The sequence below is a fragment of the Globicephala melas genome, chromosome 15, assembly GCF_963455315.2.
Source record: "Globicephala melas chromosome 15, mGloMel1.2, whole genome shotgun sequence".
NCBI classification, from domain to species: Eukaryota; Metazoa; Chordata; class Mammalia; order Artiodactyla; family Delphinidae; genus Globicephala; species Globicephala melas.
The window spans coordinates 7739251-7756948 of NC_083328.1; the positions used below are offsets into that span (position 1 = coordinate 7739251).

The following is a 17698-nucleotide window of genomic DNA, read 5'->3' on the forward strand; positions in this document are numbered from 1 at the left end:
GCGGCAGCCGACCGCCAGAGCGCCTCACACCAGCGCCGCAGCCGTGGGCCGGGTCCACGCGGGGTCGGGGCTCGGGCAGGTGGTCGCGGCGGCTCCGCGCGCTCGGCGCCCTGCCGGAGGGCGAGTGAAAGCGGCGCGGGGCCGGTGCCCTTCCCAAACGGCCGCCCGCTCCCAACAGAGGGCCCAGAAGGGGCTGCGCTGCGTCGCCGCCCGAGACCGCGACCCCCGGCGCCCGAAAACCGCCCCAGGTGAGCCGGGCCCGGGGCCTCCTGCGGGGGCCCGGGGCGCCCCTCCCGTCGCCCGCCAGCGCCCCCTCGGGGCCGGGGAGGCGGCCGCCGCCCGCAGGGGCCGGGGGCTCGGGAGGGGCGGGGGTCGTGGGCCTGGCGGCGGGCGCGGGGGAAGGGGGCAGGGGCCGCGCACGCGAGGCCCGGCGGCCGCCGCCGCGCCCTCGGGCTCCGACTCCGGCTCCGGCTCGGGCTCGCCATGGCTGCGGCGGCGCCGTGAGGAGGAGTCCGCGTCCTCCGTGGCGGCGGCGGCGGCCGGCTCCAGGCCGGGTTTTGGCGCCGCCCGCCTGCTGCCTCCTGGCGGCTCCTGAACTCCAGCCCCCTCTCTATCAGCCTCTCACTCCGTCTCAATATGTCTCAAGATGGCGGCCAATGTGGGATCGATGTTTCAATATTGGAAGCGCTTTGATTTACAGCAGCTGCAGGTCAGGCTTCTCCTCGCTCGGCCTCTCGCCCGGGGGTGGGGGCTGCGGGCGGTCGCGGCCTCCCCCGGGGCTCCGGGCTGCCCGGCCGCCGGGGGGCCGCGGCGGAGGGGAGGAGGGGGGTGCCGGGGAAAGCGGGGCCGAGTCGGGGATAAGTCCCTCTCGCTCCCCGGCCCCCATTGATAACTCGCTTGATCAGAAATTGATCCTCTTTGTTCAATTCATCGATCAGCCCAAGATGGCGCCGGGAGCCGCCGCCGCCACCGCTGCCCCCGGTGTCGGCCCCCACCCCGGGCGCCCCCCCGGCCCTGCGCCGCCGCCGCCACCGCCGCCGCCGCCGCCGCGGGACCGGGGAGGGGGCGGCCCCGGCGGTCCGCGGGGTGCGCGCGCGAGCGGGGAGCGGGCGGCGGGCGGCGGCGGCGGGCGCTGCGCCGGGAGGGGGCTGCGGCCCGGCGGCGGCGCCCGGCCGCGCGCCCCGCGCCCCCTGCCCGCCGTATTCCCGGGGAAAGTTTGTGGGGAGTTGCTGTGGGGGTGAAGCGCCTGCCTCTCCAGGAGGAGCAGCCGCCGCCACTGCCGCCGGCGCGGCGGAGCTGGGGCTGGTGGCGCTGTGGTGCCGCCGGCTCGGGGGAGGGTCAGAGCGGCCACCGGCGGCGGCGGCGGCGGCGGCGGCGGCGCGGCCGGGCTCCGGCCAGGCGGGCGGGTGGCCGGGCGGGCGTCCGCGCTACCCGGCCGGCCCGGGCCCCGGCCGCGGCCCCCAGCCGCGGCCCCCGGCTGTCAGCGGGCGGGGACCGCGCCGCCGCTCCCCCGCCAGGCGTGGGGCGCCCAGCGCGGACCCCGGGGTTTGTTTACGTCCGGGCGGGTGCCCGGGGGCCACCCGCAGACCCCGCAGCCGCCCCGCTCTTTTGTGTGCCTGCAGGAGCGGCGCGGAGCCGGCCCCTCCGCGGCCGGGAACCCCGGTAGGGGCGCTTGGGGAAACTTGCTGGGGGCGGCGGGCGCCGCGCACGCGGAGCCCGGGTGTCGGGTGTCCCGGGGGCGCGGGTACGGGCGCCGGAGGAGGGCTGCAACTTTCCCCGAACGCAGGCCCGGCTCTGCGCCCGGTTGCGCGGTCTGTCCGGGCCGGGGGCGCTTGCTCCCCGGCGCCTGTCCGGGCGGTCCTCTCCCCGCGCCCAGGGGCTCCCGCGGACCCCACTAAATATCCCACCCCCCCGCTTCTCTCTGATCCTCTCCTCCGAGGCCCTGTCCTCCCAGCAGGGCCTGCGGGGGGCAATGGACCGCGCGGCGGGTCCGCTTCGAAATGCCTACTCCGATCGGGTTCTCGAAACCAAAGCCCCCGGGGCCTCGCTGGACTGTGGTATACCGGGCCGTGGACCACGCGCCGAGCCCCGGGCGCCGAGGGGGCATCGTGCTGGGGCTCCACAACCGGCGCCCGAGCCGCAGGCGTGCCCAGGGGGCGCGTTCCTGCCTGCCAACCCCCACCCAGGGGAGCGGCGCGCCCTCGGGGTCCGCCCGGGACCTGCCAGCTCCGCGCTCGCGGCGCCGGGACGGCCCCGGGACTCTGCCAGGTGGATGTTGTGCGTAGCCGGAGCCAAGTTGAAGGTGAGCGGCGTGTGGGCCAGAAACTCCGCGAGCGCTGGCGGTGGTGTTGGGGGGGGTGTCTGCGTCTTAGAGACCCTGGGCGGCCTGGCGCTCCGGGGCGGGGGTGTGGGCCCTCGGCGTCCCGGGGGGACGGCTGTTGCTCCCAACTCAAAGGTGTGCTTGAAGGTAAACTTGGCCTAACTTTCCTAACCCGGAGGACTGGTGATAGTGACCTACAGTACTTTTAGGAGGAAAGCAAATGAACTCCAGATGCGGGCTTGTATGAAGTGAAGCGGATTGGATTAAAATGTATATAAACGGAGTATGACAACTTTAATTGTGTGTGCTTGTTTTCTGCTCTGCCTACGTAAGAGCGGTAAAGCAGACTCATAGTCGTTATGAAATTTCTTCAGATTTCTCACTTAACTAGCAAGAAGACTATGTGAAATATGTATTTCCGATAAGATTAAAACTTAAAGGAGTTCGTGTTTATTGACTAAAATAGATTACTCCAAAGTGTCTATTGTGTAAATTTGATTCCTGAATGTAATGAACACAGCTGAATGGCATTTTTGATAAATTGGTCTACCCTGTTTTAGTAAAAATAGCTCCCTTTTACCATAATTTAATTCCTGAGCTTACTGTAAAACCCGTTGTGGAGTTTTAGGAGACAAACCTTAATATTTTTTTTTTCTTGTCTTCCTAAACGTGACATTCTAGCTTAACACCAATGCGGTTTCTTCTTGAAGCATCCTGGCAAAACTGCCTGGGAGGTGGATTTGGTTTCTAGGGAGTTATCATATGAACTCGTTGACCCCGTTCCCCCCCACCTTGGTGATTAGCTAGTTCTTCAGGGTAGCATGGTTAACTGTGTAACTTTACTGAAAAGTTTCCCTATCAGTTCATGTGAATGCGCTTTCAGATGTTCATCTTGAATCTTATTCTTTGAGCATCGTTTTTTTACTGAGCAGCCATTGGCTTTTGGTGATAGATAAGGACTTGGCCTTCGATGATTTCCTATTGCCGCTTCGTCGCCTGTTTGAAAACCTTCATTGCCTGTGGAACGCCCAAGTTCCAGGAGAAGGCTAAACTAGTTCTTTCTCTGGGCCCTGAAGAGGCCTTTTGAAATGATATCTAGTTTAGCGTCACCTCTATTCTCAGACAGTAAGTGAGCCAGTGGGACTGCAGTTTGAGAAGAGAGAATTCATTAGTTTCAGACTCTTCTCATCTTTCCAGAGCCCCTTACACCGAGATCGGGTTGCCTGCAGAGCCCAGCGAGGGTTGTGGTAAAGAGGCTGGGTCTCGGAGGGTCCAGGTGAGTTGAGGCAATTGTGCCCCTGGCCACAATGCGGGGAGCCGGGGCAGAGTTCCGGGCCCTCTGCTCGGTCTGACTTGAAGCTGCCTTGGGCTGTGCAGTGAGTGCCCAGGAAGAGAGTTTCTGAAGACTGAGCTCTATTTTGTTTCCTTTTTAGTCCCAAAGTCTTGTTGGTATGGGAATTTCAGTGATCTGGCCTTGTTAAGACTAGTTGGACAAGTTTTTATCCTATCCCAGACTTGTAAAAACCAGGATTTTTTTTTTTTTTAATAAGAAAACCACTATTGTATAAATTTGTCTTTTAAATACACGTTTGGAAAGAGGACACTTTCTAAAATGAGCTCATGTAACTCTGTATGTTAGGGTAGCTTTTTGCCAGTGCCTGGCTAGGGCGTTCGTTATTCCTCCGTGGTGACTAGCCTTTCCCTTTAAGGAACCTCTGCAAAAGTAACCTTTAAATGTTTTCCTCTTTTTCAAAATAAGAAAACAATTTCATTTTTGCTGCAAGTCCATTTTCTGGTTGCTTTTATTTTGTTTTCTCCTGTTAAGGAAGTGTGTATGTTACCAGCCCTCCAGAACTCTTCCCTCTAGGAAGTATATTATTTTGATTAAAGTATGTATCTCATCTAGGACCCTTTATAAAATAATGAGTAAACAAATGGAGGGGTTCCACACAACTGCTGTTTTTGTTTTCTTGGTTCTCTTAATATCATTGTCTTTGAGATTGAGTGTGGGAAGGGGGTCATTATCAGTTGATTAAAGTTTTTTTTTTCTTTTTCTTTTATACAAAACTATGTGTAGGGTTTTTTTTTGGGTTTTTGTTTTGCCTTTTTTTTTTTTTTTTTTAAAGGTGTAAGTCAGTGAAGGGGTTGAGTTACGCAGCACCTCCTGGGCAGTTGGGTCCATAGAGGCCCTCTTCTGCTTCCCCAATTTCACCCATCTCCTGCCAGTAGTTAGTGACATGAAACGGACAGATTGCTAGTCCCCTCAGGAATGACTCTCTCCTAATCCACTGAGCTAACCTTAAAATTAAAAATACTGTCTGGTGAGCTGATGGAGCCCAAGGCCTTTAGTGGCTGTTGAAGAAGTTCTCTGCCCTGTTGTATGCAATTCAGACGAACCCACTAGGGTTCATGCGGGGCCGGGGGGGGGGGGTGGTGTGGAGGGGGGGATGTCCCTGTGCAGAAGCACCAGGCTGTGCTTGGAGACCCTCCACTCCGAGGCTACCTGGAGCAGTCAGCAGTCTAAACTGCTCCTGAGGCTGTGCTCATATTCTGTGTCTTAGGAGAGAAAACAGGGCTCCAAGTAGAAAATCCATGTGCCTTTCAGCTCCTTTATAAAAGCACAAGGAACATCCTCAGTGAAAGGAAGGAAGGACAAATTTGTTAGAGGAAAAGTTGTACATTTTTAAAAAGAGAAATTCATCGTGTGAAAAATCCTGCAGAGCTAAGCCAGATTCCTACCTGTGCTTCCGTCTTTTTCAGGTCACACGTTTGGCTTCATGTAAGTGTCACATATTTAAGACAGGTATATCTGATGGACTGTAACATAAATGCTGACTAAAAGTTACTATAAACATTAAATATACAGGATCATATATTTTTAGAAATTATTTAAAAACCTATTTAACATATTATACATACATTATATATATATAGTAGCTTTCCCTATGAAAGTTCTGATTTTTACAAGTAATTGTCAAAGATAGAAATTCGTGTATTTCATCCTGTTGTTTTGTCTGAAGCTCTGCATTATGGCTGCAGAGAGATAGTTTTGGTTTCAGCTGAAATTCCCCTGCCTCTGATTGTCTAAACCAGACCCTTAATCTTATTTTAACATACTTAAAATGTTCAGAAAACCCGGAAGAATTGTTTTGTATAAGTAGCAAGTGAATGTGGTTTAAACACTCAAGCAGTTCTGGTATCTAATTGGAAACAGGTGGAATTCTTGGAATCCTGTGTTTGAATCTTATTATAGCAGAGCACAGAGACACTCCTTACTTATGGCCATTCATTTTGTTGAAGCTGTTTGAAATGGGGCTCTGTGACCTCTCCCTGTGCCCCACTGCTGTTTACCTGATGTTCAGCTGTGCTGGGCGTTTTAGGGACGGGATACCTGTGTGTGCTTGGACACCCAGGAGAACTGTGCATGTGTGGATCACGGAGTGAAAGGGGAACTTTAATGGCATAATTAGACGAGCGATTTAATATCTGTATTATATAACTAATAGAGCAAAGAAATTTGTGATTTCTGATTTAATAAGCATTTGTTGACATGAGCATTTGGGTACCTTTTCTTATACCCTGATAAACATTTCAAATTCAGAAAGAAATTACTTTCCCTAAGTACATTTAGAGATGTAACCTTAAATAGCAACCAAACCAGACCAAACCAAACACCAGGTTAGGAGGATATTTCAGTAAAATGTTCACGGTGGGGCCCTCTGAATTATCTCAGTCATTCTTCCTATTCTACTTTTCAAAGCCAGCTAATAGCCTTGGTTTTGCTTTATGTTTAAGAACCAAGTTTCGGTTGGTGTTTAGGTGCTGATTTGTGTCGAGCTGTCGGTTCTCACAGTCTTGGATTTGCTGAGCTGTAATCAGTCCTGCTTTTCGGCTCTCCTCTGAGAACGCTGGTAGAGGAGAACGGTCTTTGGCTGGGCAGGAGGTGTTCCTGCAGGGACTTACCTGGGATTGACGGGGTACCTGTGGCATAGCCTTCATTTGTACCATGGCTTGAAGCTGCTTTGAAGCACCTGGGCTAAGCACCTGGGATAATGTACCTGTGACTTAAAAAGTCTGTGCGCTACCCTGTTCATATAATGTGACATAGTTTGAAGGCGAACAGCTCTTCCTGAAAGACGTCTGATTTGTTGCAAACCCCATCAAGAACCTTTCCTTTGAAAAGTAAACAACTTTCTAATAAAAATAATTCTAATTCTTGCTGTAATTAAATTCTGATACGATGATGTTAGTGTGCAAAATAAATGTTGTCAGTTTCTTCATTTGAATCTGAAGGCCTTTCCTTAGGCAGGAGGCCCCGGGCAGACAGCAGAATTTTTGTGTTTATTAGAGCCCTGGGCCTGGGGCAGCCAGGGAAGTTCTTCAAATGTATGCTTGGTGGGATCCCTACGCAGAGGTTCCCCCCCCCCCCGCCCCATTCTCAGGAACACCATGGGACAGGTGACCGGAAAGGAGCGGGGTTGGGAGTGTTCAGTCCTTCCAAGAATTTATCCAACACTGCAGAGCCACTGGAAGAATAGGTAGGAGGTGCACGTGAAACTGACTAGATTCTGCTTCCTTCTTTGAGGCACTTGTGAAGTTGGGAACACCAGCTATGTGGTCCACACCTTTTATAAAACACAAGAGGCCACAGCAGGGCCTACCCAGTCTTGCTTGTGGCCGACTCACTCAGCTGACAGTTGAAATCCTGGATGCTTTTGACTGTGATTTGTGAAGTTAATGTCGGGAGAAATTACCAGAACTCTCTCTGAAGCTTGTGCTCTCTTAGCATTACCCTGGGTATACCAGCCTGCGGCCGTTTTCTTAGACATCTTTCTCTTTGACTGTGTTTATCAAATAAGTTAAAGGAGTTAACATTTCTTTAAAAAGTTATGCATAGTTGTGTGGTGTCTTGAGTTTGGTTAAGGGAAAAACATATTGACAAATTAGCTCTTTCTTAAGTGAACATTGCGAAATTGTGAGAAATAGAATGCCATTCTTACTGTCATTAAAATTTTATTTGGGTGTTGACAGCTTTTTGCCAAATGTAAGGCGTTCAGATCCTGTCCACCCAGCTGTAAAAAACAAAAAACCCAACCAGCTCAAAAGCTTCTTTCCAATTTCCCCCAAAAAGCAAGATGGTCTTTCTTAATCACCAGGTCTCTTCCCCTAATAAATTGTTAACATTTTATTTTCTAACATAGTTTTATATTTTTAAGACCCAAAAGAATATGAACTCATTTTAGGCATCTTGGTTCAGTTGTTATTTTGGACCTGCAAGGGTCTTTGGTTTATTGCCACCTTCCCTTGGATTTTTGGAGGAGAAATTGCTGTTTAGATCAAAATAATTTGATGTAAAGCTAGTAAGTGACACCAAAGGTAAATCCTTGTCTTGAAGAGCTGGAAGATGCAAATAGAAGCAAGGCCGGTGAGCTGCTGGCAAAGGAAGGGCCGCTTCGGAGCCGCGCTCAGCCTGGGTGCTGCCAGCCGAGTGCCTGCTGCCACCCTGCTTGCCACTTCTTGTCCCTCTCTGAGCTCCCGCCCTGCCAAGCCTGTCCCCTCCTTCGTGTGACAACTGTTGTTGTTGTTGTTTTTTTAAAAGTATCTGTGGAGCTCCATTATTTTGAGATTCTTGGAAGAAAGATACTATGTAAATGAAAATTAAAAATAAAATTCTTGCTGGAGGGGATTGTACATTCAATTTTTTGATTAGGTTTGGAAAAGATTTTTTTTCTCCTTACCCTGAAAATAAGAACATTCTGTTGCTCCTGTCACCGTTTTTGCTTCATTCGGAAAGGTGTGGCAGATAATGGTGAAACGCATCCTTTATTTTCTGTTTTTCACCATGATAGTTGCCCTAGAACTTGAACCCATGCGGTTCTGTGTACAGTGAATTCTTTGTTTCACATTGTTCTACTGTGCCCAGCTGCCCATAGGACACAAACCTTTTAAAGGGGAAAAAATTTTGGGTCATCACCGTGCAGAAGTTACAGCTAAAATACGTAGACCTGCAAATAAAATTCCACCTTCCCTTACCGTTCACACAGGAAGAGGTGGTGTAAGTTGTACGTTTTTGAAACAGAAAGCTGTGAGAATCAGAGGGTTCATGTAAACCAGTGTAGAAACCTCAGTTTACTGGAATCGCTTTGTTTCACTTGTACCTCGACTCGTTTACATAACACAGTGCGCTGTCACACCCGTCAGCCAAGTCGGAGACAGGTCAGGTTCAGAGTCATGCTTCTGCTCCACAGGCATGTGTGGGACCCAGCAGCCAGACGGGAAGCCCAGGCTGCTGCCAGAGCGCCCTGTCCAGGTGACGTGGTCTGCCAGGGACCTCAGGGGCAAGCGCAGAGGACCAGTGAGGCGGCCAGGGCCTGGCGAGCACTTACCTTGGAGAGCATGGCAGGAAGCTGTCACCTGGAGCCGACCATCCCTGGGGGTTGGGGGAGGGGGAGGGACACATGCTCTTCCCCCTATGGTTCCTCAACCCTGGCACCCCAATTTGTCAGCATTGATATGGGATTGGAAGAGGAAGGATATTGCCAGTTACGGTTGAATGTCATCGTCAGGAGGAGTAAGAAGTGGTTTGTGGTGATTGTTTCACGTTGCTCTGTGTTGGTGTGTAATTATGCTGTCATTTTAAGACACACTGATACTTTAATAAATCTTGTGTGTGCGTGTGCGCGCGCAGTTAGTTTTGAAGGCTGCTTGTGTGTGAGAGCCAAAGCTTCCTAACTACAAGAGCTGAGTGTAGCCTTTACTTGTTTGAAAATTGTCTGAAACGGGTCGCGATCCATTATGTATGTGGCTGCCAGATGAATCTTCCCAAATCATTGATTTCATCATGTCATTCCTCTCCTTAAAGACCCACAGTGGCTCACGTTGGCACAGAATGGCGGCCACATTCCTTAGGAGGCAGAGTTCCTGACGGCTGTCTCCACCCCGCCTAACCCTCCCCCTACCCCCTCCCCGCTTAGGAGGATCCCAGATCCCCGGTCCACTGGGGAAACTCCTCCCTCTGCACATCTGAGTCTGTAGCCTAGTTTATGCACTTCTTCTTCATTTTCACCAACGCCAAGGGAGCCCCTGTGTGCCAGGCACTGTGATGCAGGGTGAGAGAGCCGCGGCTCCCCGCTGGAAGAGCGGGCAGCCTGCTATGGGCAGAGGTGCGCCGGGTGGCTGGGAGGCAGCCGTCACGGAGCATGCGCGTGGATCGGTGGAGGGCTGCAGAGGATGGGCGTCCAGAGCCGGGTGGAGTGGGCAGGGAAAGCGCCCAGAGGCCGGTAAAGCTTGAGCCGAGTTCTGTGCACCTGGCGAAGCGTGGGAGAGGGTGTGCCAGCAGAGCAGTTGGGGGGTGGCCGGTGGTCGCTGAGCTCTGGCTGTCTCCTTTGCTGTTTCTGATGGCCCCCACATAGCACCCACTGAGCTTCCCAGGCACGCACCTGCTGTTCACTCTGCCCTCTGCTGTGGCACCCACCACAAATCTTGGCACCCAGCGAGTCCTGCTGCACGAGAACTGAGGGCGTCTTTTAGGGAGCAGTCCTGTGTATTTCTGATTTGGGACTCACTCAGCTAGTTAGTTTAAGAAAGCAAACGGAATTCTTCTTAGAATTGTGAAAGATAGGCAGGGTATATTAAAATGGCTGTGTTTTGAAAGGTACTGACAGATACACACTGATAGAACATGTATTTCTTTTTTTATTCCCGTTTATTAAACTCCTTCTTTGCAAAGTGACATATACGTTGGTTAAAATATACATAATTGTATTTGTGGCACATAACACAGAAAATTCACGTTTTTAAAAATAGAATCGGGCAGAACAATTCTTTGACAGAGATTTATTCTCTGACTCTGCTCACAGCCTGAATGGGAGGAAACTTCCCCATATGAATGGGGAAAGTTGGTATTGCAACGGTCAGGACTCCACCAATGCAAGAGAAAGCGAGTAGCAAGAAACACGAAGGCTTGGGGTCAGCGCTGGAGAAACGTCTCAGGCGGGCTCGGCCCCCAGAAGCTGTCCCGTGGGCCTGGGCAAAGGCTCCCGAGCAGCTCGTTTCACAGCAGTGGCCTTCATAGCCTGCATGCTTTCTCTGCTTCTTCATTTACAAAGAAAGTACCTAGGGTATTTTTGTAGGGGTGACGTCAGTGTCTGGCTGCATCAGCATTTGCATGGATTTGGGGAAGTGAGGGCTGCCAGGACCTCACCAAGGGGGGGCGCTGAGAGGAGCCACCGTCCCTGGGGTCCAGCCTGGGTGGCTGATGAGGGGGGCACGGCCTGGTGTCCAGAGGGACGGGGAGGAGGCAGTGGAAGAAGACACGCTCCTTTGTTGGGCTTTGTGGGTTTTGGGGGGAGTGGCGGGAATTCAGGGGCTGAGCCCTGGGAAAAAGGAGGGGTGAAGTGCAGTGGAGAGGTTTTGATGTTGAGTCTCCAAGGTGGGTTGAAGCCTGTGGAGGATCTGTTTGCGTTTTGGTTGGTGCTTGAGAGTTGGCCATCATTTGCGGTGGGGAGGGCTGAAGGATTAATCTGGTCCCCCCCCCCGCTCCCACCTTGTGTCTTAACTTCCCCATTTCTGGAGCTGGGATTGCAGTGTTGCTTCAGGAAAAGGCAGAGAAGAGAAGGAAAGCATTGGATTCCTCTTATTGTAGCTGGTTTTATGTCCACTAGTGACAAGACAGATGCTTAAAAAAATTTTTTTTTATGCCATATATACATATATATACACATATATATACATATATATATATATATATATATATATATATATATATATATATATATATATATATGGTATCAGCTCTCATTTCCTGAGTATTGACCCTGGGCAGGATCTGGTTTAGGCTGTTGATTTCTTTCCTGTCGTCCACACCACAGTCCAGTGGAGGAGCTACGATCCGGGCTGGAAGGTGAGAAGCTGCGAGGAGAAGGTGGATGCCTGGGGCTGCCTCTGTCCCGTCCACACTTTCCCTGCCACCCCTGCTGTCCCTGAGAGGAGCTCTCCCTTGAAGTGGGGTCGTCGTGATGAGGCGACAGGGGGAGCAGAAGGGGTCCCCTGTCCACAAGCTGCCAGGGGTGAGCTTGGGGGTGGGTGAGTCACTGAATGTGAGCAGCTGGGGATTGAGTAGAGTTTCTGAGGTGCACATGAAGGTACTTGGGTGACCGGTGGACAGACACCTTCTGGCCAAGACCTCGCTGGATCCGAGACATTTTCTAGAGCCTCCCCTGCCCTGAGACTTCAGAGTCAGCTCCCAGCAATAGAGCTCCAAAGAGAATTATCTGAGAGAGAGTCCTTCCCCAGGCAGTGAGTACTCCCGTTAGCAAACTTTATCTTGATAGTAGGGGTACAGTTCCAGCGTTGGGCTGAACATAACCCTCCTTGTGTCACCTGCTGCCCTCAACGCCCCATCTGTGCACAGAGCAAATTTGTGGGAAGGTTTTGGGGAAATGGAAGGCAGGAGAGAGGCCTGATGGTGGGGCCTGGGCGGGAGGGAGGGAGGGAGGGAGGGAGGGAGGGAGCGAGCTGACTCAGGGGAGGCCAGGCACTGTCCAGCGGAACTGCCCTGAGCACTGGGCTGTGGAGCATGGGTCTCTAACCAAGACTGTTCTGTGACACACCTGGCCTGATGCTGGTGCTGGGGAGCAATTCGCTGTGAGATGCAAATATTCGGCCAAGACGAAACCGCCCCCCTCAGCCCCTGGGAATCTAGTTGCTTTAGCCACCGTAGTGATACTGGATTCAAATCCACTCATATCACCCGAAAAGCATCAACCACACAGGGTTTTGTTCCCAGTTGCAGGTGAAGGCGGTGCTGGGGTGTGTTCAGTAGGAGGCCGGCTCCGTAAGGGGTCTTCAGGTGGACATCCATCCCTTGATGAGAAGCCTGATCAGCTGACGCGCCTTACTTTCCTCAGGGAGTCCTCATGGAAAAGCTGAGCGTTCAGGCCACTCTGAATTCACATGATTATTCTGCAGGCCTGGTTTTTTGGAGATGATGCGACTTGTTTTGTAATGAAGTTGTACATTTAGTAAGAGAATATGCGCAAAGGTGGGCTGGTCTCAGAAATAATGCAGCGTGTTTGAGTGAGGGGGTTTGCAGTTTTGTTTGTTTTTTGAATGACTCATTCTTTTTCGTGGACTGTTGGGGCCTCTCATTCATTCATTTATTGAGCGGGTCTCCGTGGTGCCCAGTGTCCGCACTGGATCCTGTTCAAGCCCCTGGGGTACCAAGAGGACTGAGCCCGCGGCCCCACTGGTCAGAACTGCAGGACACAGGGCATCCGCAGGCATCAGATTCAGGGCCGGGGGTGTCTGATGTGTGCGGAGGGCAGGACAGGGGCCTGGAAAGATGGGCCTGGGACATCGTGCTGCACTGACCTCCCCTGTGAGCCAGGCGCTGTTCCAGCACAGCCTTCTAGTGACCAGAGCAACAGGACGTCCCTGCCCTCAGGGAGCTTACGATCCAGCAGGGGAGACAGAAAGTAAACACAGAAGGAATAAGTACGTTACAGAGTGCAAGTACGTGCCCAGGGCCTGGGCCCAGACAGCCTCTGTGCAAAGCCCTGCTGAGTCAGTTCTGTGTTCTGAGGGCCCTGAAAGATGCTGCTTTTAAATGCGAGAGGGCCAATTCAGCACATAGATTTGTGTTTAGGAGAATTCTTCCAGAAGCTCCTTAGGACAGGCTGATCAGAGTGTGAGGGGGAGAGGTGGTGAGGGATGGAGCCGGGAGGGTAGGACGTCCTAGTCCAGTAAGGGGTGGAGAGGGACTGGGCCAGGAGAAAAGATGCCAGGCTGAGTGCTGGTGGCCGAGGGAGGAGGCGGCGCCCGGGTCCTGGCGTGTCCAGGGAGGCTGCTGGGGTCGTGGTGGCCGTGGCAGAGATGGGCCCAGTGAGTGGCATTTGGACAGGCCTTCTGGGGGAGAGGTGTCAGCTGAGGAGACTGGGGCTGGGGGAGGGGCTGGGAGCAGTGCCTGGAGGAAGGAGTGGTCTTCAGGTTCCGGTAGATGCTGAGCGGGCAGCAGGCCTGTGTCACCTGGTGCCTGGCGCTGGCCCTTCCAGAGGTGGCCCATGCACACGGCCGCTGGGCTGGGCCCCAGAGGTTGATTAAAAGCAGGTGGGGTGCCGTCCGCCCTACTTGAGCGTTGGGTGTGACCCAGACATGCATGGAGTCAGCCCGTCGTTTCTTTTATTCATCCCTATTTGCTTTTTGTCGGTAATCCTTTGTAATTCCCTAGTTTCATGGTGTAATTTTAATGGAATTAAACTTGAACACTTCAATTTGTAATTAATTACGTTCGGCTTCAATTACAATGGCTAATTATAGCGTGATACCTGGTGGCAAGTCAGGTACATCCTGCTGGCCTGTTCCTGTCTGCCAGCTATTAGGATGGCCACTCTCTGTCACCAGGGGTGCGGCTGCCTTTGGGGCTGCCCGGTGCCTCTGTCCCACCCCACCAGGGGCAGCTCCAGGACCTGTGAGGTGTGCAGCATGGGGGAGGTGCAGGGATGGGGGTGGTGGGTGGGGAGGCCTATTTTAGGACGCAAAGGCTCAAACTTGTTTTCAGGTCAGAGAGCTAGGAAAGCAAGTCTGGGGGAGGCCACACGGGAGGAGCAGGGCACTACTGCGGGATTCCTCTACTTACTCTGGGATATTGGAGGGAGGTCGCACTTAAGTCAGGGTGAACACGGCCTGAAGAACGGGCAGGATGGTTTAGGGAGAAAGGAAAAGGTGCAAGAACCACCTTGGGGTGAAAGGAGGGGGTGGGGTGGAAGCCAGGTTTAAAAATGTCACTGTGGGAACTATTCCCAGGTGGCCAGTGTGCAGGGCTCTGGGACCAGGAAACCGCCTCAGCCCTCACAATGGAGCTTGTGTTTGTGGGCTTCCTCTTTGCATGTGGTGGTGGTTTTATTTTGTGTTAGGAGGAGGGGGTCTTGCTGAGAAATCTGTACCCCGATCCACCGTTGCCCCCGAAGCTGGGCACTCCCATCTCCCGCTGATGGGGAATCGCAGCCCTTCCCAGAACTGGGCTGGGGGGTGCATGTTCGCTTGAGGGCGCCATGGCGGGCCTCCCGCCCCTACCCGCACAGCCTGTCTCCAGACGCTCCTGCCATCCTGCTGTCCTCCAGGGAAGCTTCTTGGAATGGACTTTCAGCAGTGGTGCCCGCGGGTGGCATCCAGTGTCCAGTGGCCTGTTAATTTGAGAGGCTCAGGGTATTTTTTCAAAAGCTGATTCTTATATCTGAGACTAGGGAGGTTTTCCTGATGCTCATCTGTAAGTTTTCCAGCATTTCCCGTTGGGATCGTGCTGGCCAAGGGGCTGTGTCAGAAGCGCAAGCTGAGGCGGAGTTTTGAGTTAGGCCATGAGGGCCCCTAAGTGTCTTAGGGATTTCTGTTCTTTAAGGGAGAGTTAGTTTTACACTTCGGAGAGGGAGCGTGATGGCGCAGCACGTGCTTGGAAAACTTTTCCCCGTTGAACATGCTGCTTGCTGTCCTGGTGCACAGGGCAGCTCCCTGGACATGATGCCTGATACCTCTGCTCCATTACTTTTTAAGATAAAATTGATATAAAACTCACCATTTTAACCTTTTTAAAGTACACAATTCATTATTTTTTGGTATATTCACAATGTGGTGCAACCATCACCACAGTCTAATTCCAGAACGTTTCCAACACCCCATCGAGAACCCCATACCTGTCAGCAGTCACTCCTCACCTGCCCCACGTCCCCCAAGCTCTGTGTAACCTTTAATCTACTTCCTGTCTCTGTGGGTTTGTCTACTCTGGGTATTTCACGTATAAACGGAATCATACAGTATGTATGTGGCCCTTCGCGTCTGGCTTCTTTCACTCACTGTGATGTTCTGCCGGTTCATCCACGTTGTAGCAGGTATCACCACTTCGTTCTTTTTCATGGCTGAATAATATCCCATGGTGTGGATATACAACTTCTTGTTTGTGCTTTCATAAATTGATGGGCATTTGGATTGTTTCCACTTTGGGACTAGTATGAAGAAGGCTGCTGTGAACAACTCTGTGTAAGTGTTTATGTGACCGTAGGTTTTCAGTTTTCTTAGGTATATACTTAAGAGTGGAGTTGCTGGGTGGTAGGTGGTGACTCTGTTGAGCGTTTTGAGTCTGTTCCTTTGTGGCTTCTTCTCTGTGACTGCTGTTTTCTCTGGGGGTGCTCATTTTAAGGTCCAGACTGTTCCATCTTAGCTCTGTTCTGCTCTGGTCTTCCTCTTGACTCTTTCTCGGGTGCCTTACTGATGGGGATCGCCCCCCCGCCCCCGGGACCACTGTTACGTGCAGATGCATTGTGGAGAGGCTGGGAGCAGTTTGAATGAGAGCACACACTGTTGGCCGCCCCCCTCCCCTCATCTCTCCCCTCCCCGCCTTCCCTCCTTACTCACCAGCAAGGGGCCTCTCCCGTGGCCAAGTGTGCTGGGTATTTCACTTCATTTTGGCCAGAGAGATGGGGACTGTCAGGCAGATTTGCTTATGGTGCTGCTGCTTTGATAAAAGCCAGGACAGACTGCCATTTTCTGCCTGTGAACACGCCTGCGGGAGAAGAGGCTGCCCAGGCCTGCTGCCATCATCTTAGCACCAAAGGGGGAAGCCCAGGATGACGGCAACCACGGAGGACGTGGAGCAGGGAGGTGGCGGGAACCTGGGCCCTGGCTCCTGCAGCCGCCCTCCCCCAGCTCTCTGTGATGCCAAACGAGCATTATAGCTGAAGTCCAGACCACAGAAAGCTTCTCCTGACTGCTTTGTCTGGGTGTGGACATGCAAGTCATGTTTTCTGAGATGCGCTGGTCCTGGCTGAAGGCAGACCTGAGGGTGTGAGAAGAAAGTGAGCGCTTGAAGCTCTCTTTTCTGATAGCAAGCAGAATCCCATTTGCCAAGCCAGATGTCCTGCAGTACTTTAGATCCAGCCGATAAAGCACTGAGCATTTAGAATGGTTAATATAAGTTAAGTACAGTTAGAAGCTGGTGTAAATTGTGAATGAAATTGACAGGTTCCATAAGTTACAGCAAAATACCAAATCTTCTTCAAGTAGAAGATGTACGTGTATCTCTGTGGTCTGTCAACCCAGACAGGTGTATCATCTTACCTCCTTGGAATAGAAATGAGGGGCTGCTATCAACCCAGTTCACTATAATTCTGAAAGTTTAGGGACATCTTGCCAGTTGTTTTATGTCAAAGATTGAAATCCTTAAGTCAAGTTGTAAGAACTTTAACGCTCTCATTTCTTTTTTTCTTTTTTTTTTTTGCGGTACACGGGCCTCTCACTGCCGTGGCCTCTCCCATTGCGGAGCACACAGGCTCCGGACGCGCAGGCTCAGCGGCCATGGCTCGCGGGCCCAGCCGCTCCGCGGCATGTGGGATCTTCCCAGACCGGGGTACGAACCCGTGTCCCCTGCATCGGCAGGCGGACTCTCAACCACTGCGCCACCAGGGAAGCCCCAACGCTCTCATTGGGCAGGAAAGATCAAACCCCTATTTTCTGCCTGCCTTCAGGGCGTGTGTGTGTGTGTGTATATGTATGTGTCTTGTGTGTGCATGTGTACACACACGTGTGTCTCCCCCCACACGAGTTGCAGTAATCACTTCTCAGTTCACAGCACATCATGATTCATCTTACTAAATTTTTTCTCCTTTCTGCTCTATCCCCATTTCTAGTCTCCTCCTCTCCTCATTCTAACGTGTTTAGTATGCCTCTATACGGATGTATTCTTGTAAAGTATGTGGCCTGTTTTGTATGTATAAGTAGTTATAATTCTTAAGCGTGGCATCGTGCTATAAATCTTTCTCTCCTTCCCTTTCACTTCTCACTGTTTTTGAGATCTGTCCATGTTACCCCCCATAAATTTCATCATTCGTGAGAGCTACATCGGATTCCACCTTAAGAATCCACTTGTCTTAGTCAGCTCAGGCTGCTATAACAAAATACCACACACAGGAGTGGGGGTGGGTTAAATAGCAGACATTTATTGCTCACAGTTCTGGAGGCTGGGAAGCCCAAGGTCAAGGTGCCTGCAGATTCAGTTCCTGAGGACAGCCCTCTCCCTAGCTTGCAGACAGCCATCTTGCTCTGTCCTCAACATGATGAAGGGTCTTGAGAGAGAGTGAGTCTTTTCATAAGGACACTAATCCCGTCATGGGGATTCCACCCTCATGACCTCATCTAAACCTCCCAAAGGCCCCACCTCCAAACACCATCACATCGAGGGCTAGGACTTCAACATATGAATTTGGGGGACACACCATTCAGTCCCTAGCACCACTCTAGCTCACATGTCCACTTCCCTGGGGAATGGCCCCCTTTGGTGGCCTCGGGCATCATTACACGTGTCTCCTAACAGATACCCAGGAGTAGGATTGC

The 17698-nt window shown here is 52.4% G+C and overlaps 1 protein-coding gene across 6 annotated transcripts in view; it reads left to right on the top strand.

The window, feature by feature from the left end:
- Nucleotides 1–465: 465 nt before the first annotated feature.
- The window catches only part of CUX1 (cut like homeobox 1), a 372569-nt gene continuing 355336 nt past the window's right edge, over nt 466–17698 (top strand). For 2 of the 6 annotated variants that reach the window (XM_060285749.2, XM_030872089.3), the window contains exon 1: nt 1698–2302. In XM_060285749.2, the coding sequence (XP_060141732.1) occupies nt 1973–2302 (330 nt within the window). In that variant the 5' untranslated portion in view covers nt 1698–1972. Of the gene's footprint in view, nt 710–1697; nt 2303–17698 lie in introns of those variants that run through there. The other 4 variants (XM_030872090.3, XM_060285751.2, XM_060285750.2 and 1 more) reach the window with 4 other exon arrangements.